At 44.8% G+C, this 24,918-nt stretch overlaps 5 protein-coding genes across 5 annotated transcripts; 4 read left to right on the top strand and 1 right to left on the bottom strand.

Annotated features, from left to right (window-relative positions):
* The first annotated feature begins 1,297 nt into the window (after window positions 1-1,297).
* On the top strand, window positions 1,298-2,637 carry LOC140223361 (uncharacterized). Its single transcript, XM_072295088.1, has one exon. It carries the CDS (start codon window positions 1,650-1,652, stop codon window positions 2,220-2,222), a length of 573 nt encoding a protein of 190 aa, XP_072151189.1. The 5' UTR covers window positions 1,298-1,649; the 3' UTR covers window positions 2,223-2,637.
* A 358-nt stretch (window positions 2,638-2,995) lies between these two features.
* Window positions 2,996-4,909, top strand: LOC117837015 (uncharacterized). The gene is made up of 2 exons (XM_034716556.2): window positions 2,996-3,489; window positions 4,578-4,909. Exons 1-2 carry the CDS (start codon window positions 3,175-3,177, stop codon window positions 4,731-4,733), a joined length of 471 nt encoding a protein of 156 aa, XP_034572447.1. The 5' UTR covers window positions 2,996-3,174; the 3' UTR covers window positions 4,734-4,909.
* A 321-nt stretch (window positions 4,910-5,230) lies between these two features.
* On the bottom strand, window positions 5,231-8,174 carry LOC117836995 (APO protein 2, chloroplastic). Its single transcript, XM_034716532.2, has 4 exons — window positions 7,977-8,174; window positions 7,818-7,885; window positions 6,838-7,158; window positions 5,231-6,232 (listed from the first exon to the last, which is right to left on the bottom strand). The coding sequence occupies exons 1-4, from the start codon at window positions 8,085-8,087 to the stop codon at window positions 5,404-5,406; spliced, it is 1,329 nt and encodes a 442-aa protein (XP_034572423.1). The 5' UTR covers window positions 8,088-8,174; the 3' UTR covers window positions 5,231-5,403.
* Window positions 8,175-8,818: 644 nt separating this feature from the next.
* LOC117837005 (GDSL esterase/lipase At5g37690) lies at window positions 8,819-11,004 on the top strand. The gene is made up of 6 exons (XM_034716543.2): window positions 8,819-9,241; window positions 9,351-9,478; window positions 9,568-9,694; window positions 9,817-9,929; window positions 10,024-10,273; window positions 10,369-11,004. Exons 1-6 carry the CDS (start codon window positions 8,926-8,928, stop codon window positions 10,638-10,640), a joined length of 1,206 nt encoding a protein of 401 aa, XP_034572434.1. The 5' UTR covers window positions 8,819-8,925; the 3' UTR covers window positions 10,641-11,004.
* Window positions 11,005-12,515: 1,511 nt separating this feature from the next.
* Window positions 12,516-24,365, top strand: LOC117836986 (mediator of RNA polymerase II transcription subunit 23). Its single transcript, XM_034716521.2, has 21 exons — window positions 12,516-12,769; window positions 12,850-12,893; window positions 13,206-13,305; window positions 13,390-14,358; window positions 15,210-15,447; window positions 15,710-15,927; window positions 16,225-16,438; window positions 16,745-17,031; window positions 17,819-17,902; window positions 18,092-18,186; window positions 18,413-18,575; window positions 18,658-18,903; window positions 19,591-19,758; window positions 19,835-19,948; window positions 20,080-20,205; window positions 20,870-21,015; window positions 21,837-22,080; window positions 22,152-22,908; window positions 23,004-23,185; window positions 23,654-23,757; window positions 23,865-24,365. Exons 1-21 carry the CDS (start codon window positions 12,629-12,631, stop codon window positions 24,064-24,066), a joined length of 4,842 nt encoding a protein of 1,613 aa, XP_034572412.1. The 5' UTR covers window positions 12,516-12,628; the 3' UTR covers window positions 24,067-24,365.
* The last annotated feature ends 553 nt before the right edge of the window (window positions 24,366-24,918 follow it).

The following is a 24,918-nucleotide window of genomic DNA, read 5'->3' as shown; positions in this document are numbered from 1 at the left end:
CCTCAACATTTATTTTTAATCAAACTCATCCTTGTGCTAATTTAGCATGAAGAGGCTAATGTGTAAAGTCCCTTCTACCCTTGATCCTTCATTCCCTTCTCAATTCCCACGTGCATCAGGAACCACGAAGAGCAGGATGTCTTAGGTGCCAGCAAACTGCAGGCGTTGGCGCGGCCACGGCATCGTGTAGCGGCTACATGCTCAGCTACAGCTAACCGCGGTTCGCTGGATCGTTGGTGCATTGGCCGCGGTGGCACTCCATGGACCATGGCTGCTATCGTGTGCTGCCAGCATCCGGTTCTGATTGAGTTCGTTCTCATCAAGTAGCATTCGTAGTTTGGTGTGGTGTGGCCGTGTGGGTGTGTCCATTGCAAGCTGCTCATGCGTCAGACCTAGTCATACGATCGAAGACAGCAGCTCCATAGTTTAACCATGAGGCAAGCAACTTAATAAGGTGAAAAGGAAATTGAGAAGGAAAAAAAAGAAGGTATGGGGGAAAAAGACATTTTATATTATTCTCATGAAAAAATAGAGAGCAATATTTGTAAAGGATGAATTTAATCTAAAAATTAAAGGTGAGGGACTAGATTGGCTGATTAGAAAGTTCGGAACGAACTAAAGTTTAAGGATCAAAATGTCTATTTTACCTTGAAACAACCAGAACGCACGACACCACCTGAGAAGGCCCAAATAATCCCTTCAAAATTCTGTGGACCGGCCCATGTAACCCGTTATGTCCTCTCGTTGCCTCTCACCGCCACCGCCGGGTTGGTTCCGTCCTCTGTTCAGGCCTCTCTGCTTCGACGACCATCCCATATTCCCATGCACTACGCCAACGGCGGCTCGAATTGCCCGGCACTCGAACGTTTCGGAATCCTCTCCTGTCTCGGTAGCGACTAGCCATCCCCTCCATACAAATAAACTCCAGTAGGTTTCGATCTTTCTGGTTGTTGGCCGATAGAGCACAGATCCGCGAACACATAGAACGAGCGAGAAGATCGGAAAAACCTCACCTGCTAATAACATCGTCAGGTCCCCGAGAGCTGAAGGTCTGGTTTGGTTCCCTGGCTTATTTTTAAGCACCCGTCACATCAAATGTTTAGATACTAGGAGTATTAAACGTAGACTATTTACAAAATCCATTACATAATGGAGGCTAAACGGCGAGACGAATCTATTAAGTCTAATTAGTCCATGATTTGACAATGTGTTGCTACAGTAAACATTTGCTAATGATGGATTAATTAGGCTTAATAGATTCGTCTCGCCGTTTAGCCTCCACTTATGTAATGGGTTTTGTAAATAGTCTACGTTTAATACTCCTAATTAGTATGTAAACATTCGATGTGACACGTGTTAAAAATAAGTAAAGGAAACCAAACGTCCCGAAGTTTGCAGGGATGTCTAAGCGCCGCCGGGGTCAGGACAACCAGAGCCAAAGCCCTTGCAAAAGGTCGCGGCCGGCGCCCAAGAAGCACCTGTATTCGGTGATCGATGACTGGGAGAAGGGATAGTCCATCCGCAAGATTGATCCTGATATTACTTGAAGCCTCCGTCGAGTCAACCTGCACCGACCAGGACCCAGAGCACCTTCCGAGCCCGCAGCGTTCCGGTTTGTCGCACCTGCTTCCGAGACGATTTTCGTCGCGATGGGCAGCAACATCGCCATCGTGAGCAGCGGCGGAGGGGCGCAGGCTCCGACCCTGGTCTACGACACGGCGGCGGCGGCGCTGGCCGTCGCCCCTCCCTTGCCGGGCTGGATCTCTGGCTTGAACGTCGGCGTGGAATCAGGCGCGGGCCTGCCGCTCGCCTTCGAGGCGTTCTCGTGGGCGCGCTGCACCCGCGACGCCGACGCGGAGGAGCCGGGGCGACCGACCCAGGAGCGGTCATGGAAAAGCGTGGCCGCGCCGCCGCCGCCGTTCGGTGAGGATGGTACCGTCGTCTCCTACGCGGTGCAATCGGACGGGCGCACCATCTTTGTGCCCACGCGCGTGGCCCGCGGTTGGCACCGCGGCAATGGCAGCACCTACTCCTTCGACACCACGCGCCGCGAGTGGCGGTGTCAAGGTGCTTGGGTGCTGCCGTTCCATGGCCAGGGCTACTTCGACCGCGAGCTGGACGCGTGGGTCGGGCTTTTGTTTCATGGTGGGAGAACCAGCCTTTCCAAAAACCATCCTGATTCGAGCACAGTGCACGGGGAGGTAAACAATCAGTTTCGATAGTTGACATAGGACCAATGTCTGTGTTATGGTTGAGAAAGGAACCTGGACTCTGATGATAATACTTGAGAAAAGATAAATGAAAACCTTTCCTTACCCTTTTTAGCTTTGTGCGTAGGATCTGCTCGTTCTCCCAGCAATTAATTGCGCTCCTTTTATCTTCCGTGGCGTATGTGCTCGACCTGAATATTTCCCTTTTGTCAGCTGTCTGAGGCCTTTTAGAGGGAGGTAAACAGGATCAATGGGACTGACCTGAATTTTGCACTACATGCATCACACTGTCATCTGCAAGTCAAATCCTTGTGTACTTTTGGAAGGCGTACTCGCCGTTACATTGGCGCCGCGCCCGCCGTCGTTCTAAAATAGAAAAATGCGTTGAAACTTGAAAGCGTACCCTCCAACGGTCCTGTGGTAACACTAGCACTGCCACCAGTACAGTAGTCATGGCGCGGTACACTGACACGGAGCTGCTGCACTGGTGTGCCAATGTGCCATGCGCCCCCGGCCCCCCGGCAGCGGCACACCTCCGCTGACCACAGTCACAACGGTCGCGGCCACCCCGCACGACGCTCGCCTCCAACTCGTGCCCATCGGAGCGGCGAAAGCCATCGCCACCGAGAGAGCTCGCGCGCCTTGCTCCACCCGCTCGTGCTCGTGCCGTGCCGCGAGTCCCGCCCCCGGCGCGTCGGTGATCCCACCGGCGGGCTTCCCGGGCTGGGAGGAAAAACCCATAAAAAGTACACGCCCCGCTTTAACGACCCCCAACGTCCTTCTCCCCTTCCCTTCCCTAGTTCCCTCCTCGCGTCCCCGTCCTTCCCCCAGAAAACAACAAAAGCCGCCAGAGCCGCTGCGACGCACGGCGCTTGAGGCAAACGCACTGCCCCAGCCTGCCGCTTCCATCCAGGTCAAAACTTTCGGCCCGCGCGCTGACACACGGGAATCCAGGCGAGCTAGGATGAGGGAGCAGCAGGGTTCCGGCGAGGTGGCCGGGAGCCGGGGCGGGGCCATCAGGTCGCTGCTGGGCGTCGAGCGCCGCCTCGCGGAGGGCGACGCCGAGGGGGCGGTCGGGGTCTCCTCGGGGAAGCAGGCGGCGGGCGCGGGCGCGGGCGGTGGCGAGGAGGAGAGGAAGGCCGTGGTGAGGGTGGTGGCGGCCGACATGCCGGCCGCGCTGCAGCGGCGCGCGTTCCGCTGCGCCCGCGACGAGCTCGCCGCGATGCCGCGCTACCCGCGCCGGCTCGAGCCCAAGCGCCTCGCGCTCGCGCTCAAGAAGGTACGACACGAACCACTCCCAAGCCTGCAAATACAATGCTGACTACTTACTGTTTCTGCAAATTGGTGATGGAGATTTCAAATTGTTTTATCATTCGCGGATTAGAGTATTATATGGGGTTGTTCATGTTCATAGGACTTTCGTGAGGACAACAACACTGCATCTTCACTCGTTACGAACAAGAAACTGTTCGCTCTAGCCCCCTAGCCTGTCGTCTGTCGAGAGTGGCATTGCTGCTTTATGTGATTCCACTATTACCGTCCACGTGCAGTAGAGCATTGCCACGGCAATGCCGTCACTCACAACTGGTTTTTGACCTGGTCGATGCCTTACCACGACGAGAATTCCACCAAGTGCATTCATATCCATGCTGATAGAGCTCTGCACTCTGATCACTCTTCTCCTTGTCGCCACGATGAATTCTGGTCTTCAGATTGTCTTCACGCGTCCGAATCCAAAATAGTCCTTTTAGTTCGTTTGCCTTCTCTCGAAAATAGTTGATCCCATCATTGGCAGTTGAAGTATCAGTCTCTGAACAACCAGGCTATGGGGTCACATTGGTTGAATGAACTATGCTTCTCAACTGCGCTAAACCATCCTTGTGCAATCCATGGTAGCTAACCACCAAAACGAGCAATTAATACACTGCACAATCAGAAGGTTCGTGTCATCATACCTTCAGGTGGTTGTCATCTCACAAAATGGTATCCAAGTTTGACTAACGACTGATCAAACCTTTCAGCAGAACATCGTATCTTGAATTTGCATATTAAATTGATTCATTTTAATCTAGCATTTCCAAACGTTTCATTTGTGCCCAAAATTATTCTTGCTTCTGTCAGTTCATTCTGCAATTACTTACTGAAAAGACTCCATGGATCTTTTCAATCGCATGAACCTGACAAAATCTCCAAGCAACCAAACAAGCGAATCCGGGACCATCTGGCACATTTCATCCCCATACTTGATCAATGATCATACAACCGCATATTCCGATTTTTGTCCGCAATTTCTTCATTTTGTCTGTGTCCTCCTGTTCCGGATTGCAATCCTGCACGTACTGATAAGGTCTCATCCTTTGCTGACAGGAGTTTGACACTGCATACGGGCCAGCTTGGCACTGCATCGTGGGGACTAGTTTCGGTTCATATGTCACGCACGCCCGGGGTGGATTCTTGTATTTTTCCGTCGATAAGGTCTACATCCTGCTCTTCAGGACTGCCGTGGAGCCCTCGCCTCATTGAGGGGCACCACCACTAGACAAAATGGTTCGTGAATGCGCAGCTCTTGGGGAAGCCCACGCCAAATTCAGCTGTTCAGTCGGCTAAACCGAGCCTTGTAACTTGTAAATTGCATTGTTTCTTCGAAGGCAAACGGAAACTCCTTATGGTTCTGATAAAATTACGACTTATTGGTGTCACCTGTTTCAGCAGAATCTGTGTTATACATACTGCTAGTGGTTGTGTAATTGTGCCTGCTAGTGTAGGGAATTTCTGGTTCCTCTGTAGATGACCAGATACGGCACGGCACAGGCAACGAATTTGTTATCCTTCACAAAGTATTAAATCAGCTGGAACTGACCATCTGCTGTTCTGCAAGGCAGCAACTGGCCAACTGCTGCCTCTGTTCATACTGGGTTATTTGATTCTTTCCTAATGGTTGACTACTAGCCAAAAAAAAATGTAGATTCAACGGAACCATTTCGGATTTGTACAAAGGAAAACATAGGAAAAACAACGTGGATCTCAAACAAGGACATTTGCTGAATTTTCTCATCTAAGTCCTGATATATATACATTGACTAGTAAAATGAAACTATGGTATGGTAAGCTAATCGCAGGATTGACCCCGGGGTGACATTGTTTGTTTTCCTGACACAACAAAGACGATCATTTGGAGACATCTTGAAACTGATCAGATGACCATTTCAGCCTCCCTCAAGCTAGAAGGAATTCCTATATCTAGTCTCATAGTAGCTTTGTACTTCTCTGGCACTTTGGCGCCACCCTGAATGCATATCTCAACAACGGCGGGTGCCTGCCCATAGAATGTCTTCAGCTCTCTCTGCAGTTCCTCCCCAGATTCTGGCATGTGCCACACATATCTAGGAGGTATTAGGTCATCGAGCACTGCTGCTTGCCATCCATGCTGTCCATTCCTCTGCTGATGCTTGAAGGCCCCACAGTTCCGTGCTTTGTGGCCAGTTGGTCCGATATGCACCTCAGGGCAGTATCCACAAACCCTCACAGCATAGCCCTTCATTAGCTTCAAGGCGCCATCCCTGACAGTCTCCCATGCTTCGAGTGTCTCCTCGGCAAGAGCCACTGTCTCCTCCGGGCTAGATGGAGAGACAATTTCATCGGATTGTAGTTCTTCAAGAAGTGTCTGCTTAAATCTGTCAGGCTCTGGTTCTGGTAGGTCATCTTCATCTGCATCAACAAACTCGTTTCTTCCAATTTTAATGATTGGCTTTCTTCGACGCTTTGTGGGATACTCAGGGAGGTCAACTCCAGCTTGGATGCAAAGTTCCACAAGAGCGGGAATGCGGGGTACAGCAAACCTCCGATCATGCGGGATACGATTCCCAAGACGGTCCTCTAGATGGTAGGCTTCAACAGGTAAGAAAACAGCTTCCGCTAAAGTACTTCCCCACTCATGCTCTCCCCTACGTTGATTTGACAACATTCCTCGGCATGTTCGGAAAGGATGTCCAACAGATCCAACATGTATCTCACTGCAATATCTGCAACAGAAAAAATCACATGTGAATGTGCTAATTAGGACATAGGGAACTGATCAAGCACATATGAGCATCTAGTTCATCTAGCATGACCATGAGCTTTTACTTTCTACAGTGTAAAGGTTTCATTGGGACTTTCATCCTACTTCCCTGGCCCGACTTAGTGCAGTGTTCCAAGACAAACAGACTGAGCATAATCCAAAAACTCCTGAACCAGTGGAAGAGTGTATCCTCGATTAGGCATAAGTGTTCTATAACAGAATCTAGCCCAAGTAAAAAAAAACACCATTATTGCAAATAACAGATGCGGCTTTCCAGATGCTAAGTTCGTATTGCATAATCTAAGATGACCATATGCTTAAGTATGTTATCCATTATAGTAATTAGCACACTTGATCAACTGAGCAGCTAACATATAACATGTAAGCAAAATTGCCAAATAATAATGTTCTTTTTCATCCGTTGCCATGAACAAGGCTGTGTTGGCACACAGTTTGTTGCTTTATATGCATCCAATTGTGTTATCTTGGTTTAGATCCATTCTATGGTACACATAAGCATGATCTGTAACAAATAATAATCAGTAAATGATGGGAAACGGGAATTACTTGCAGCCTTTTACAGGTACTACTTTCATAAGCTTCCTCAAGTTGTTGATCAGCAAAATTCTTGCATTGTACACTTTGTAGGCAACTGGTATCAGTCTACGGATTAGCATTCCATTTTTTGGTGGAGGCAGTGGACGTTTTGGTTTCCCTTGTGCTGCCTTCATCCTCTCCTTTGCTCGGCGTCTTAACTCCAGCACTGGTATAGGAAATGGTTTCTTCTCCCTTTTTGAGTATTTTCGTGGAAGGTCAGCATTCTGAGCATGTTCGTTTCTAATGACAGTGGCCCTTTGATGAGGTTGGCAGACAGTTAAAGCAGGTACTCTGGAAAAAAAAGAGGGTCAGTACAAGTGTAAGTAAATTCATCAACAAATCAGAACATGGCTGCTAAGACATGGATGAATTGCTATGCCTTGTACTTAGAATGGCATTCAGGCAACTTTTTAACAAAACACAGAAATCAAGATGACTAAGTCTTGTCCAAGTCACTGCTGTATTATATAATCAAGAAATTCTCACAAACATCTTGATAAATTTCACCCAGTCATTGGCGTCTCCAGTACAGAGAATGAATACATCAGAAACTTCATGTTCCACTTACTCTAATTGACCTATGAGATGCAAAGGGGGTCCAGACAGCGATGGATTTGCAGGATGAACACACATCAACACATGTTGACATTTTCAATAATTATCAAAGTGCTATGATGCTTGGAGTAATTAGGATAATTCATTCTCCAATCCACTGAGCATACTTCGCATGAACTCATACAGATTTACATAGCAATTCCGCCCGCCCACTAGTCGCTACTAGTTCTGACAGCAGCAGAGATATTTGCGGAATAGCTCTTGATTTGCGCACTGCTGAACAATCTTTCCGGACCTAATTCCCGAAACACTATCGATTTGTTCATGGCAGTTCCAGAGAGAGACGTGATTACCGAGCAAATATAACCCAGAGTGCCAGCAGGAAGCAGACTTACCCGAGTCTCAAACTGCATCCGTTCCTGCCATTGGCAACCCCTACAGCCGCACCCGCTCGCTCCCTAACCTGCGGCAAACAGCCACTGCCGCTGAGCAACTGGCACGGAACCACAAGAGTCGGAGATGTGATGCCCTATGAAACACAGGACTGGGGGTACCTGGAAGCGGGAGGCCGACCACCGGAGACCGACGAAGCTGCGGAGCGGGGGCAGACGGGAGGAGCAGGTCGGCGGAGGGAGCAGGGCGGAGGAGGGCGTGGAGGGCCGCATGGCCGGGGCCAGTGGAGGGAGAGAGCGAAACCTCCAGCTGGGGGGAACTACTCTCCGTCTCTGTCCCTATCCTGCTGGAGGTCGGGGACGATCCTGGTTGGGAAATGGGATTTTCCGCCGTTCCATTCTGGGCCGGATATTGTCAACAAGTCGGGCCCGGGTTCAGATGGTCGCGGTCCAGTTTCTGATGGTCCCGTATGGGCCAAGCTAGGGGATCAAATCCGCACTTTGGTTTCCGTGGGATGGGCCGCGATCGTGAATCTTATCTTATCGGAACTGGTCGGATTAGCAGCACACTGCTGAAGCCTCTGCTACTTCTGTTCCAGACTTCCATAGTAGTGCTTGTGCTAGCTTCTTGTTCTTGGTTTCTTGTGAGCCTCGAGTTCTTCGATTGTGCCATCGACAAACCCCAACCGCCGGTGTGCTGATGTCATTTCCATTGCCAAGTTAAACAACCAAAGCTGTCCAATCGGGAAAAAAAAATGTAAAGTTGTTCAAGCAAGAAGGCCACAAGTTCTTCAACCACCTCAGCTACCGCACATGTTCATATATGCATTGCCAATTCGTCCCTCCATTTCGTACGCCGCACCTCGCACGAATAGCTGTAGCAACAGACCATCCATCACTACACTCAAGCCGGAAACTTAAACCGTTAATCTGAATTAACCCAAACTTGCAAAAGAGTGGCACGACTCGATGCAAACCACGCCCCGCTATAAAATCGACGCTTCGCCATCCCCCATCATGCAACACAAGTCATCAGCAACCAACAGCTGAACAGCACGAACACACACAGACACGGGCACACGAGCTATCGACATTCTTCAGAGAAGCAACAATGGCAGCTCTTGCCGTTGTCTTTGTCTTCGCCATTGCCGTTTTCGCACATTGTTCAGCCGCCATGGGCGCAGCGGCGGCGGTCGTCGATCCAAATACTTCAGACACGAGAAACTTCACGGTACCTTCTGCTCCCTCGACGACGGCCAAGGGTCCGGTGACCTACGTGTTCGGCGACTCGATGTCGGACGTGGGGAACAACAACTACTTCCCCATGTCCCTCGCCAAGTCCAACTACCCCTGGTACGGCATCGACTACCCCGGCCGCGAGGCCACCGGGAGGTTCACCAATGGCAAAACCATCGGAGACTACATGGGTAAGCGTCCATCCATTGATCTGCACGCCAGGATCGAGATCAAGGTCGCATACTTGAGAACCCTCTGTCCCTCTCCATGCTAATTTCTGTGCGCGCGCGACCGATGCAGCTGACAAGTTCGGCGTGCCATCCCCGCCGCCGTTCCTCTCGCTGTCGCTGGCCGGCAAGGACGTGCTCGGCGGCGTCAACTTCGCTTCCGGCGGCGCCGGCATCCTGAACGAGACGGGCGTCTACTTCGTAAGACACGAATCGCTCTGGCTCTCCGATTCTCCACCTGTAATGCCTGCCGCCCCCGTGTGAATGCGATATGGAATGTGACTCTGCAGGTGCAGTACTTCTCCTTCGACGAGCAGATAACGTGCTTCGAGACCGTCAAGAAGGCCATGATCGCCAAGATCGGCAAGGAGGCCGCCGAGGCCGCGGTCAATGCGGCGCTGTTCCAGATTGGACTCGGTGAGTGCGGGTGCCACACTTTCTTCATCACATCACATCTCACACTCGGCTAGCTAGTCGTGTTAATTGGACACTGCATGACGTGTGAAAATGTTTTTGGCGAACGTTCTGGCCGGTGAAAGGGAGCAACGACTACATCAACAACTTCCTGCAGCCGTTCATGGCGGACGGCACCACGTACACGCACGACCAGTTCATCCGCCTCCTCATCACCACCCTCGATCGGCAGCTCAAGGCAAGATTTATCGATCCCGAATGATCAACACTGCCCCTGCAGGTTGCAGTCTGCAGAGCTCTCGATCTAATCCGAATCCGTTTTGGTTGTGCAGCGGCTGTACGGGCTCGGCGCCCGGAAGGTCGTGTTCAACGGGCTGGCCCCGCTGGGCTGCATCCCATCGCAGCGCGTCCGCTCCACGGACGGCAAATGCCTGGGCAAGGTGAACGCCTACGCCGCGCAGTTCAACGCCGCCGCCAGGAAGCTGCTCGACGGCTTGAACGCCAAGCTGCCCGGTGCGCAGATGGCCCTCGCCGACTGCTACTCCGTCGTCATGGAGCTCATCGACCACCCCGAGAAGCACGGTAACTTGCATTGTCCGCCGCCGGCGTGCCTATGTGATGACTACGTCTTTTTCCATTTTCCCTCACGGCGCATGGCTGTCGTCGTCGTCTCGCAGGGTTCACGACGGCGCACACGTCGTGCTGCAACGTGGACACGGAGGTCGGGGGGCTGTGCCTGCCCAACACGAGGCCCTGCCGCGACCGCAGCGCCTTCGTGTTCTGGGACGCGTACCACACCTCCGACGCCGCCAACAAGGTGATCGCCGACCGCCTCTGGGCCGACATGATGGTGAGCGCCGGGCACGGGGGCGCTGCTTCGGCTCCCCCTCGCGCCGGCGCGTCCAGCCCCGCCGCGGCGCCGGCGCCGTCCCCGTCTGATGACTACTGAGGGCGCCAGCGCCCAGCGGAGCGTTTTGGCAATTGGGAGTCGCAGATGTTTTGAGTTCATCACATTGCGAGTTATTTCTTTGGAAGAACCATCGACTCTTTATTCATCACTTTAGATTGATGCAAGTTATAGTAATTCTGAAACATATGGAACCCTCAGGTGTGGGAATTGAACAAAAATGACATGCGGGGTGCAGGCGAGTCTACGATGAACACCCTTGACTTGCATATGAGTTTTATAAATTTTCCATTTGTTTAAAGGCTTCTCTTCTTCCGAAGGTAAACCAAAATATGACCTACAACTTTCAAGGGTTTTAGAAATGACCACTTTCAAAGGTTTTAGACATGACCGTTGTGTCATCTAATTTTCAGTGATCATGCTATGGTCGATTAATTCATTTCCGTTACTCAGTTTTAAATGGGTTCTATTATCTCGATGAAACTTTTTGCATATGGATGTGACTGTACCGAGGGTGTTCTCGGTTTAATGCTACCAATAAATCTCCCTCTCCCGTCAACACCATATATAGTAGAAAAAAAAGCATCGGCTTATATTCTCTGCTTCGACTTCACCGTTATTGTGTCTCGTCGTCGTGGACTTATCATCTCAATCCTTGGATATTCCGCAGCCTCAACGTATGCCATTATCGCTGTCTTTCAAAACATATCTTCCCAAGTCTCTTCAACGAGGCTCTTCCATTACCAACCCTCCCTATTCAACATCCTTAACCACAAACCACAAAGGTGGGCATCACCTCCATCTCACCATCCCACCTAGCGTCCATAAACCACTCTAGGCTTGTGAGGTATTATCACTCTAGGCTCGATAGTCTAAAATCATCTCCCCAATCTAAATCTATAACCTTAATGGCACCATGATACCACGTATTGCCACAGTGTTAGCATCGAATTATGTCTTGATGTTTACCTCCATCCACCCATCCATCAATTTCATTGTTTTTAAATTCGATTCCTTCTAACAGGTTGTTCTTTCTAAATCGTTGGGCTCAAATGAGAGTTCCTTATTTCATCCACCATTTTTATTTTTAAATTCGATGATTACTTCTAACAGGCGTGTTCTTTCCAAATCGCTGGCATTCACATCCCTCGTTTTGGATGTTGCCGCCCTTCACCTGTTCTCACCCTTATTTTGATGTAATTTGGAATTTCCTTTTATCTTTTTAACTTTGTAATTTTGCTCTTTAAGATTCACAAATCAACACGATTTTTCTCTGGCCATTGACTTGTGAACAGTGAACGATAAAACCACAACTACAAAACAAGAAAAAAACTATTTTTTAAAATTCTATTACTTCTAACAGGCGTGTTCTTTTCTTTTTTCCAAATCACACAGTACAGACGTAGACGCTCACATACACGCACACACACTCATCTTTACGAACACACGCACGCAACACTACCCCGCTGTACCTCTATAAGCACCTTCGAAAGATTGAGCCGGCAAATCCTTGAAATTGACGAAGTCACCACTGCTGCTTCGCTGTTGACGGGCACGCCACCTACCACTGAAAGAATAACGTCGGTTAAATCCTGAAATAAATTTAGAAAAATATGAGCACCGGTGTCGAGTTGAGGACTTAGACCTCGACACCGCAAGGATGAGCTACACTCGATTCGCTAACAGACGTGTTCTTTCCAAATCGTTGTCACTCACGTCTTTCGTTTTGGATGTTTCCCTTTACATGTTCCATTTCGTTCCGATAGAAAAAGTCTTAAACCCAGTTTCCGCCAGCAAGTCGCAGACATGACACATCAGACTCATTTCATTTGCCTGGAAAAACTCTACTTAAAACGTCGGCGCTTGGATCTGCCTCCGTACACATCCCAGCGTCCATTCCGCCCGCCTCCAAAGAACAGCGAAATCGCAAGACCGGAGACTGCTCTAGTCAGTGTAAACCCTTTCCCCTCTCCGGCCGGAGTCGGGCAACCGCATCTTTCGCCGTCGACGAGCGCGACGCGGCGGCGGAGATGGACGGGGGGCACGGGCCGAGGCAGCCGATGTCTCCGGCCATCTCGGCCTCGGCGGTGGTGCCGCAGCAGCGGCAGATGCAGCTCCACCACCACCCGGCGCGGCCGGCAATCGCCGATCTCTTCACCCTTTACCTCGGCGTGCGTGCATCCCTCGCCCCTGATCACCCACCGAGTGACGGTTCCTGCTAGTAATGACCCTGGGTGCTTGTGGCTTGCAGATGAACTCGAAGCAGAGAGCGGAGGACCCATCGAGAGAGAGCTCGTAAGTTGCTTCCCTCCTAGCGGAGTTTCGAGACGGCTTTTAGTTTTGCGACTTTTCGTCTTTTGATAGTTGGATATCTGAATTACATGTATACGCGGTATGCTGCAGTTCGGGTTGCTGTTAATAGATTAGGCCAGATTTTTTTGGGGGGAATTTGGTTACTAGTTCAGGGCTTCAGAGTTCAGACTGCTATGGTGATTACACGTTCTGTTCGTTTTAAATTAGTGCGTATGCTGTAGGCCTGTAGTTCGAGCACACAAATCGAGTAAGTTTATTCAAATTATGATGCTATCCGGAAATCGAATTATTCAGGAACAAGCTGCAGAAGAGAGTGACAGCTATGAACAGAGATCTGCCTCCCCGTGATGAGCAGTTCATTTCAGATTATGAGCAGCTGCGCATGCAGTACCCTGTAAGCATAAGAATTACATTACTAGTCTTGTTTGGCATAAGAGGAGTACTGAAAAAATAATTGTTTAATTTACTTTTTTTTTAGGACCAGGACCAGTTGCAGGCAGTCACAGAATCAGTTCTGATCTCCTTTGTCCTGCAGTGTAGTAGCCACGCACCACAATCTGAGTTCTTGCTCTTTGCTACACGGTGCTTATGTGCTCGAGGCCACCTTAGATGGGACAACCTCCTTCCATCTCTGCTTAATGCTGTTTCCTCCATGGAGGCGCCTATGGGGCAAGGAGTTCCTGTGACTGGTGGTGGCCCTGTAACTCCATCTTCATCAGCTATGGCTATGCCAAATGCTCCAAACTTCCACCCTTCAAATCCAGCTTCACCTTTGTCAGTAATGAACACCATTGGATCTCCTACTCAATCTGGTGTTGACCAACCAGTAGGTGCAAATGTGTCACCAATTAAGGCAGCTGAATTCTCCAGCGCAGCTCAGCTTAGTGCAGCAGCAAGAGGTGACCAGTCTCGCAGGGGAGCAGAAATTGGCTATCTGCATCTTCTGTCCTGTAGGATAATTCTGGCAGGGCTGGAGTCCAATTTGAAACCAGCTACTCATGCTGTGATTTTCCAGCATATGGTAAATTGGCTGGTTAACTGGGACCAGAGGCCGCACAGCATGGACGAAGCTGATGCAATGCAAACTTGGAGGATGGAAAAACCTTTACATGAATGGATGCATCTATGCTTGGATGTTATATGGATTTTAGTTAATGAAGAGAAATGCCGCATTCCATTCTATGAGCTTGTACGCTGCAACTTGCAGTTTCTTGAAAACATTCCTGATGATGAAGCATTAGTTAGTATAATCATGGAGATCCATAGGAGGAGGGACATGGTTTGCATGCACATGCAAATGTTAGATCAACACCTTCATTGTCCAACATTTGCAACTCATCGTTTCTTATCACAATCCTACCCAAGCATAGCTGGTGAATCTGTTACTAATCTGCGTTATTCTCCCATTACATACCCTAGTGTATTGGGAGAGCCACTACATGGAGAGGTAATGTTACCTTTTATTTAATTAACAGCCTCTCCCCTTTTATGTTTCTAATGTATTTTCTCCATACCTGCATCTGTGCGCTTGTCATTTAATGTACATGGAAGCTCCTGTGCTGATGACTCTAGTCGTAATTACTATTCACTGCTCCCTACAATGTTTTATTAAAGTTTATAAGATTAAAAAGAAGAATGATGAAAATGTAAATGCCTTGGAGAGTCCATGCAGTATTAAAGTGGATGGTCACGAATAACACATAGATCTATTTAGGTAAACTGTGAAAAACATTTTTAAATTTACAAGCACATTGTGTTGTGCTAACGACGTTTGAAATACTATACACACTAATTTTGCTTCTTTCTTATGGCCTACCATATACGACTTGGACCATGCATTGTTTTTCATAGTACAATCTTATGGAAATATTTGGGAGGTAGGTCTACTAATGTCATTCTAACGCGCCCATTTCAGAGACCTATACTGGTGTCAAAATTATAACAGTTTAAGTGCATCAACTACAAAAGGATTTATGCATAAGAACAAGTACTTGAAATTCTGTGCTCTCATGTACTAGTTAATTACTTGAAATAATAAGCTAGTTTAACGGCACATTTCATGTCACGGAGGTAATCTTCATCATCATAAGGAATTTTCAGACCCCGTTGCACCATTGTTGATTCCACATGTGCTACATGTGCATGCTTACTAGTAATATGCTGGCAGCATGAATGTTTTGAATGAAAGAAGTGAAATGACAAAAAAATCACAACTGGTAGCCATAAGTGGATACAGATCTAATTTGTTTTCTATTTTTATTTCTGGCGGGATATCAAAGCTTTACCTTCATTGTTTAGGATCTTGCAAACTCCATTCCTAAGGGTGGTTTAGACTGGGAACGTGCTCTTCGTTGCTTGAGGCATGCTCTCCGCACAACCCCATCACCAGACTGGTGGAGACGTGTTCTTCTCGTTGCCCCTTGTTACAGATCACAGTCTCAACAATCATCAACTCCTGGAGCTGTTTTCTCTCCTGATATGATTGGTGAGGCAGTTGCTGACAGGACAATCGAACTCTTGAGGCTTACTAACTCAGGTTAGCATCTGAAAAGCTCCACCATTTGTGCATTCAATATAGAGCTGGTAGGAACCATATGTTCCATCCAGGGGTACACGTACACCCCTTTCACCAATGGCTCCATGGTACACCCCTTTCTCCAAATATTTATATGGGGCACCTTTTCTTCAAAGAACATAAAGAGCTGGATATAAGGATTAAGGATATTGTAATCTTCCTTGCGGAAAGTTGTTAGCTACTGTCTGCCCGTACTCATCAAATCTTTGCTATGCTATTGCAGAGACTCAGTGCTGGCAAGATTGGCTTTTGTTTGCTGACATCTTTTTCTTCCTAATGAAAAGTGGATGCATTGACTTCCTTGATTTTGTGGATAAGCTTGCTTCTCGAGTGACAAATAGTGACCAACAGATTCTGCGGAGTAATCATGTCACTTGGCTGCTTGCACAGATTATCCGCATTGAGATAGTGATGAATAGTCTTAGTTCAGACCCAAGGAAGGTGATATATATTTGTACTATTACTTGTAATTTTACTGTTTTGTTCCTTCAATTAATTTCAATTAATTAGCTGATGATTTACTTGGCAAACATTCAAGGAGCTTTATAAACTTTATGCTCAAAGTTTTTAGAACTTTAATAACTGATAGCACTACTTTGCCAAAATCAGATTAACTAACCTCACATCTGAGGCGAGAGCTATTACAATATAAAAGCATACATGATTTTTTGGTAGTATTTTTCATGTTTCTGTTCTTATATATCTCGTCGTCATTCTGGCTATTTCTTGGGCTATCAGGTTGAAACTACAAGAAAGATAATTTCATTCCACAAAGAAGACAAGAGCCTTGATGCCAATAATATTGGCCCTCAAAGTATTCTTCTTGATTTCATTAGTAGCAGTCAGACTCTGCGCATTTGGTCTTTCAATACTTCAATCAGAGAGCATTTGAACAGTGATCAGCTTCAGAAAGGAAAACAAATAGATGAGTGGTGGAAACAGATGACAAAAGGTACCTGCTTACTGTGGACGTGTCATTATGATTTTGGTCTATATGATTACCTGGTAGATCCAGAATTCGTGGAAGGAAATTTGACGTTGTAGATAGGCAATATGTAATCAATCGATTGCAGGGAAAATCTTACTCCTTTTCTCAAGTAGCAAAACTCATGCTCTATTTGCACTGCAATTTTGAGTTCCTCTGACGCTTGTATTTTTCTGGAGTGAGATTTATGCTTACACACTATGATTACACTTTGCATTCATTCCTGTGTCTATGGTTAATATGAAAGTTACCCTTTCTTCCCCCAAATAATAGCTTCTGGCGAGAGAATGATAGACTTTACGAACTTGGATGAACGGGCAACGGGGATGTTCTGGGTTCTCTCCTTCACTATGGCGCAGCCAGCTTGTGAAGCAGTAATGAACTGGTTTACGTCAGCTGGAATGGCAGATTTAATTCAGGGGCCTAATATGCAGCCAAATGAAAGAATAATGATGATGCGTGAAACATATCCTCTGTCAATGTCATTGCTTTCTGGGTTGGCTATTAATCTTTGTATGAAGCTTGCTTTCCAGCTTGAAGAGACCATATTTCTCGGCCAGGTAGGAACACAAAACATGAATTGCTGCTAAGACCTAAGTTGATTCCTTCTATTTATCTATTTTTCAATCCATGTCTATCCCTTTTAATTGGTCTCGTAAGTAATCATGTGGATCTAAGTAACATGCAGTTGTTTCAATATTTACAACTAGGGCATGTTTTATTCTGATTGCAATATACACATGAATATATCATCTTAAACAATTACTCCCTCTGTCCCAAATTACTATTTAATTTGGGTTTGTCCTAAGTCAAACTTGTCTAACTTTGATATAGAAAAATATAATAATATCTACCATACCAATTAAATTCACTACAAAAAATATTCCATGGTGGATTCAATGAAACCAATTTGGTATCTGTTAGATGTATATGTACTGTTGGTAATTTACCTTTTCTGTTAGGGGGTTTTCTGTATATTTCCCCCTCCTGTACCTGTATATATATGGGCCTAGAGAGCCCCTGTTATGAATACAAGTGCTATTCCTAACATGGTATAGATATGCTATTATATCTTTTAATAAACTCGGTCAAAGTTAGATAACTTTGACTTAGAATAACCTAAATTGAATAGTAGTTTGGGACTGAGAGAGTAGCTAACTATTTATGTATATTGAAATTATCATAGGCTTGCTTACATTATGTGAAGTAATTTATTTCCACCTTATGAAATCATCTGTAACCTTCACCAAATAGATTTCTCTAGAAGTATCTGCACCTTGACAGCTCTATGTTTGTCAGCAAATGTTATCAGTTTTTCATTCTCACCTCTACTTTTTTTTGGGATAGGCTGTACCTAGCATTGCAATGGTGGAAACCTATGTGAGATTACTGCTTATAGCGCCTCATTCATTGTTCCGTCCCCATTTTACGGTAAGTTCTTATGTTTTCGTGTGGTGAACTATACTAATGATGCAGTGGCATGGCATCATGCCACCCTGGCAATGTTCTTTATGTCTGGTTTCTGACCTTCTGTGGCGTAAACTTTTCATGTTCAAAATTACATACATAACAAGTAGTGAAAATTCTGACGTTTTCCCACTATTTTATTAAACTTTGCAGACATTAACCCAAAGATCTCCGTCTATTCTGAGCAAATCTGGTGTCTCTTTGCTCCTACTTGAGATACTGAATTACAGGCTACTTCCTCTATATAGGTAATCCAATAATTTATTATATTGTCCCTCTTTATCTGATAGGAAATCTTAATTTATGAAACAAATCAAATGATTGGACCTTTATCCCCTCCGTGAATATTTTTTCCCTTGGAAGGGAGGGACACCCAGTTCAACAAAGCTTTTAAAGTTGGAGTAGGCTAATAACTCCTTCCTCCTATTGATTATGTATTATGCCTACTTTTCTGTGCAACAATTTGTTATTCAGGTATCATGGAAAAAGCAAGGCATTGATGTATGATGTTACAAAGATAATATCAATGATTAAGGGTAAACGTGGAGAGCATCGTCTTTTCAGATTAGCTGAAAATTTGTGCATGAATTTGATTCTCTCGCTGAAAGACTTCTTTTTTGTGAAAAAAGAACTGAAGGTAATGATTGTACTTCCTTGCCTTTGGAAATTTGACAATTAACAGATCATACAAAATTAGCTTTTACATGCATTTAATGCAGGGGCCAACTGAGTTTACTGAAACTCTTAACCGCATAACGATAATAAGTCTCGCTATCACCATCAAGACACGTGGAATTGCTGAGGTTGAACACATGATTTATCTTCAACCATTGCTAGAGCAAATTATGGCAACCAGTCAGCATACCTGGTCGGAAAAGACGCTACGTTATTTTCCTCCTCTTATTCGTGATTTTTTAATGGGGAGAATGGATAAGAGGGGCCAAGCTATTCAAGCATGGCAGCAGGTATTATTTTTATTATCTTTTGGGCTGGGTGTTTGACCATTTGTATGTTTTATTCAATGCTTCTATGCATTCATGTACAACATGTAGCCTTTTGATGAAGTCCGTTAAAGTTTCTTATTTACTGTTGCTGCTAGAAATTCATCATATCCTTTCACTTAAAGTCTACAGAATGATATTGTCAGTACTTTTATGGTTAATAAAATGGGAAAACTTCTCACCGTCCATTGATTAAATCCAAAGTTTCTTTAATGCCACTGTCAGTGAAAAGGTGGCTCCAACGAGTCATTGACACATCGATGGCAATAATAGACTGCAAAAAGTTTATAACGGCATGTAAGGAATGGGCTCAATAAAATGCACTGATGGAGTTTTATTACCTGATTTTTAATTGAAATTTATTCTCAAATACTATTGGGTCCTTACATAAGCATAAAAAATTTTGAATTTTCGTTTTATGATATAATACTGTTTATAGTGTCCTTAAATTGATACGACATGTTTATCAGCGAAAGTTTGGTCAGCAGTATCCTTACATAAGCATAAAAAATCTTGAAGTTTCATTTTATAATATAATACTGTTTGTAGTGTCCTTAAATTGCTACCACATGTTTATCAGTGAAATTTTCGCCAGGCTGCATAATTCCTTACCTTGTGTATTGATAGCTTCCCCCTCTCTTTTTTTTCCAGGCAGAAACAACTGTCATTAACCAATGCAATCAGCTGCTCTCACCATCTGCTGAGCCAAACTATGTCATGACTTATTTGAGCCACAGTTTCCCTCAGCATCGTCAATACCTTTGTGCTGGTGCTTGGATGCTGATGAATGGACATCTTGAAATCAACAGTGCAAATCTTGTATGTTTCTTAATTTTCTTTTAATGTGACTGTTGTTTGTTTCTCTCTATATGTTTATCTTGTGATCTTCATGCAGGCTCGTGTCTTAAGGGAGTTTTCACCTGAGGAAGTTACAGCAAATATCTATACAATGGTTGATGTTCTTCTGCATCATATCCAATTTGAGGTGCAAAGAGGCCATCTAGCACAGGTTTGCTTATTCAGAACAAGAGCTGCTTGTATACTTCACTGGTGTATTAAGAAAACTCTCTTTCGCTTCTGCTTATGGCCTACTTTATTCAGAAGCTACCATGTAAAATTTCTGATATTTTATTTATGCAGGACTTACTATCCAAAGCAATCACAAATCTTTCTTTCTTTATATGGACACATGAGCTTCTTCCACTGGATATTCTACTGCTAGCTCTTATTGACAGGGATGATGATCCTTATGCTTTACGCATTGTGGTAAATACTCTTGAAACTTAAAAAAGTTTCTGTTCTATGTTTCTGACATCGTGTTGGACCATAACTGTTCTTTTAGTTTTGATTGTTTTTGTTCAAATGTGAAATAGGTAAACATGTAAATATTCTATACTCCTCTGATTGGAAATCTAAGTCATTTAAGACATTGAGATGATCTAGAATTGTAAATTATGAAAAAATGATGTTTATAGTAGCATCAATCCCATGTTATCAGTCCATGTAATTCTTTATATATTAATGCTCAAAGCCCAAGAAATTTGACAGACACAAATCTCAGAACAACTTAGCATTTCCGATCAGACGGAGTAGCCAGTTCAACAGGTGTTCTTGGTTAGACCTTAAAGCTTCTAGTTACATTCTATTCACAGATTTCGAATCTAGTGTAAGTGGTATATCCACAGTGTGACCAACCAAGATTGTCAATAAGATGTCACTATGCTTGCACCTTGATTCCTTGCATTTGACTATTGACTAGTGCTTTGAGCTTGCTGGTTTCCAGTTTTTGACGGTAACCTGTAACTGCCTAGATTCTGTATTGCTTGTTCACGGTTACTAAAATGGATTTACTGGACTAAATTTAATATATTACTAGTTGCTTCAGCCATGCATGCACATAATTAGTATTGATCGTCAATTTAAATCACAGATAAGTCTGCTTGAAAAGCCAGAACTTCAGCAAAGAGTCAAGGCATTCTGCAGTTCTCGTTCCCCAGAGCATTGGCTCAAAAATCAACATCCTAAAAGAGTTGAGCTCCAGAAAGCTCTTGGTAACCATTTATCATGGAAGGACCGGTAATTGCAACCCTTTGATCTATTTACTTGCAAAAATGTTTTATAATTGGTAATTTGATGACATCAAGCAATTATGCAATTACTTATTCATGTTTGATACTTGTGTAACATATTTGTGGCACAGATGTAATAAATAGGTGCCACTAAAAAAAATGGTATTTTGTGTTGAATAGCAATTCCATCTAGTTATTCCATAGTCATGTTTCTTTACACTAATTTGGTTTCCTGACATAGTTTGGTATTTTGGATGCTCTGTTCATATTTTTGGCTAGTATGGTGTGTAGTTTTTTTAATAGGACTATATTTCCTCTATGATCAATGATTGTTTATCCATTGATATCCCAGCCTAAAACTCAATTTTGACAGGTTGATATTGTAAGTATTATATGCTGCGCCTGTTCCAAATTATAAGGCTGCTATTAACTTTCAGCTTACCAAACAGATTTGAATGTGATGATTTTCTTCTTAGATGCATATTGTTGCTACACCAGATGTTGTCCTACTTTAGCGTAGGGCTACCTGTCTACTCCCTCCTATCCAAAATACAAGTCATTTTAGACTTCCTGTCGGTCAAACATTTATAGCTTTGACCATCAATTGATGAAAAATCATGTAGATTGAGAAGATAAGTTTGATGTTGTTCGCTCCATCATGAAAATTTCTTTCATAATGTGCAGTTATTTTTCGTTGAAATATTATATTTTTTTTATAGAAATGTTGGGTCAAAGATTCACCTTGTAGACCTTATGTTCACCATTTTTCTTGTTTCATTCATGGTTATAGAATCTTGATGTACTCGTATGTGTTGTGTTATAATGCAGTTATCCCCCGTTCTTCGATGACATTGCTGCGCGCTTGCTTCCTGTTATCCCGCTGATTATTTATAGGCTTATTGAGAATGATGCTACAGATATTGCAGACAGAGTTCTTGCATTTTATTCTTCCTTGCTTGCCTTCCACCCGCTAAGGTTTACATTTGTACGTGATATTCTTGCATATTTCTATGGTCATCTTCCAATCAAACTGATTGGTAGGATCCTCAACTTGCTTGGTGTTAGCACTAAGGTAAACCTATTTACTCTTTTAGTTGGAGCCTTTTATACCTAATGCCTGCTAACTACAAGTTTTTTTTTCAGACTCCCTTCTCAGAGTCTTTTGCTAAATATTTAGTGTCATCTAATTCATCAGTTTGTCCACCACCGGAATACTTTGCCAACCTTTTGCTAAACCTGGTCAATAATGTCATACCTCCTTTAAGTAGCAAATCCAAATCAAACCCAGCAGACACAACACGCTCGACTTTCAACAAGCATCATGCGTCTTCACAAGCTGGTGGAATCGGTAACACTGATGGTCAGAGGGCATTTTATCAGAATCAAGATCCTGGGTCATATACACAGCTTGTTTTGGAAACAGCAGCTATTGAGATTCTCTCACTTCCCGTCTCTGCTGCTCAAATAGTGTCCTCTTTAGTTCAAATAATAGCTCATGTACAAGCAATGCTTATACAGTCAAATAGTGGCCAAGGAATGTCAGGTGGTTTGGGGCAAAGTTCTGGGCTGCCAACTTCTCCTTCAGGTGGAGGTGCTGAATCTGCAGGTCCCAACCAAGCAAACAGTGCTGCAAGTGGGATCAATGCCACTAACTTTGTTTCTAGGAGTGGCTACTCCTCCCAACAATTGTCTGTTTTAATGATTCAAGCATGTGGTCTTTTGCTGGCACAACTCCCACCAGAATTTCACATGCAACTATACTCAGAAGCAGCCCGTGTCATAAAAGATTGCTGGTGGCTAGCTGATAGTTCGAGGCCTGTTAAAGAGCTTGACTCTGCTGTTGGCTATGCACTGCTGGATCCTACATGGGCTTCTCAAGACAACACATCAACAGCCATAGGTAGATTTTCATCTTTTGAGCTGGATCAGATCAGAGTTAACTTAATATGATAGTGCCTACATTTATAACTTGTATTATCTGTGCCTTGGTTTCAGGTAACATTGTCGCCCTTCTGCACTCATTCTTTAGCAATCTTCCACAAGAATGGCTGGAATCTACCCATACTGTCATAAAACACCTTCGGCCAGTTAATTCAGTTGCCATGTTAAGGATCGCCTTCCGCATATTGGGTCCCTTGTTACCTCGTCTAGCCTTTGCTCGACCTTTGTTCATGAAGGTATACTTGGTTTTCCTTCGCAGTTACTAAAAAGAATGTGCATTACATTTAAATTATGAGGTTGGAATTGGTCATGATTTGAAGTCATCAACTTTGTACGGCGAGGCGCTGATGAATCTGAATTGGATCAACGCATGCTGTACCTGCAATGCACTCAATAACCCCAGCAAGTTTATGTTACATCATTTAGTATTCTTCCAACTTTTTCTGTTAGAAATTACATGTATTTTAAACGCATGCTTTGCTTTGGGTGTCTTTGATATGATCAAGCTTTAAATAATTACTTCCAAATTTACTTAAGTTCTTGCATTATGTTGTTAACGTAAGATTGTTTGTTTGAACCCATTTTTGATAATTTTGTACTTGCTAGCCTGTGCGAATATGTTGCTGTATTGAATTATTTACAGACTAATACATTCTCTTGCTTGTTCTACTAATTATTATTGGTTGTGTTGTTTGGATTTGCAGACCTTGGCTTTACTGTTCAATGTTTTGGGTGATGTATTTGGTAAGAACTCTCAGGTCCCGAATCCTGTGGACGCTTCAGAAATTACAGACATAATTGACTTCTTGTAAGATATTTTTACTTCCTTCCTGACATGCACTTCGTTTCTGTTCTCATTCCCGTCAAATTGTTGCTGCATGATCATCTCATGAATTTCTCTCTCTTGCTAAGTAGGCATCATGCTGTGATGTATGAAGGCCAAGGGGGTCCCGTTCAGAGCACTAGCAAACCTAAGCTGGAGATACTGACATTATGCGGGAAAGTTATAGAAATTTTGAGGCCAGACGTGCAACATCTCCTCTCGCACCTGAAGACTGATCCCAACTGCTCAATATATGCAGCGACGCATCCAAAGCTCGTGCAAAACACATCCTAATGTCACAGCTTACAAGTGCATGTATAATGCGAGATCCTTTGAACCGCTGCAGAAGTGATGCTGTAGGATCAGAAGAATTGCAGTAGCTGTAACCTGTATCCTCATCTAACCGGAGTATAGATCTTGCCGTAATGATCAGGGACATATTCTTCAGAGCATCGTCGTTGTCAGTTGTATCCTTTAGCTAGCAATATTGTAAATATCTGCTTAAGGGGCATATTGAGACATGCATGATTATAGCATAAACATGGAGCTAACCATGCCAGGCAAAGCATGCTGGTTGTCATGCTTCTGAACTATGCATTGTTTGCATCTTGTCGCACAAGGGGGTGAGGGGGGAATCGACACGGTCGCGTTCCTATGCAAGATTTATGCCGGTTGGTCGATTGTCACCGAGCAGATCTGTTCGGAACAGTATCCATTTGTGGAAGATTTGTCAGAGGAGTGACCGCATCATCAGCTAATAGTGTACAACCCGAACTGTGCACATCTTGTCGTAATGAATTGGCAAACGTCTTCCACAGGGCGCGTCCTAAGTTCCTGCTGTCGAGATCATCGGTCGTTTTCCAGGTCGATGGCCGACTGTCTTCCATTTCTCTTCGTACTTTCACCTTCAAAAAAAAATTATCTTCATACTTTCTCGAGTTTTGCTGTCCTCTCAACCCTGTGATGGAATTGATATCTGAATTGTGTCGGTTGCACCAGAGCCTCTAATTTCGGTCAGGTTTAGCCTTAAATTTTAGATCGCGGCTACGAGAAGGTTCGCAACCAAGAGGCTTGCTTGGAGAATGTTGGTTTGGAATCAAATCCCTAGGATCTAGTGTAGATATACACTAATAAGTTAACTGCTAG

The sequence above is a fragment of the Setaria viridis genome, chromosome 1 (assembly GCF_005286985.2).
Source record: "Setaria viridis chromosome 1, Setaria_viridis_v4.0, whole genome shotgun sequence".
In the NCBI taxonomy this organism is placed as follows: domain Eukaryota; kingdom Viridiplantae; phylum Streptophyta; class Magnoliopsida; order Poales; family Poaceae; genus Setaria; species Setaria viridis.
The sequence above is the reverse complement of the archived record's forward strand: the minus strand, read 5'-3'. Positions and strand labels throughout refer to the sequence as shown.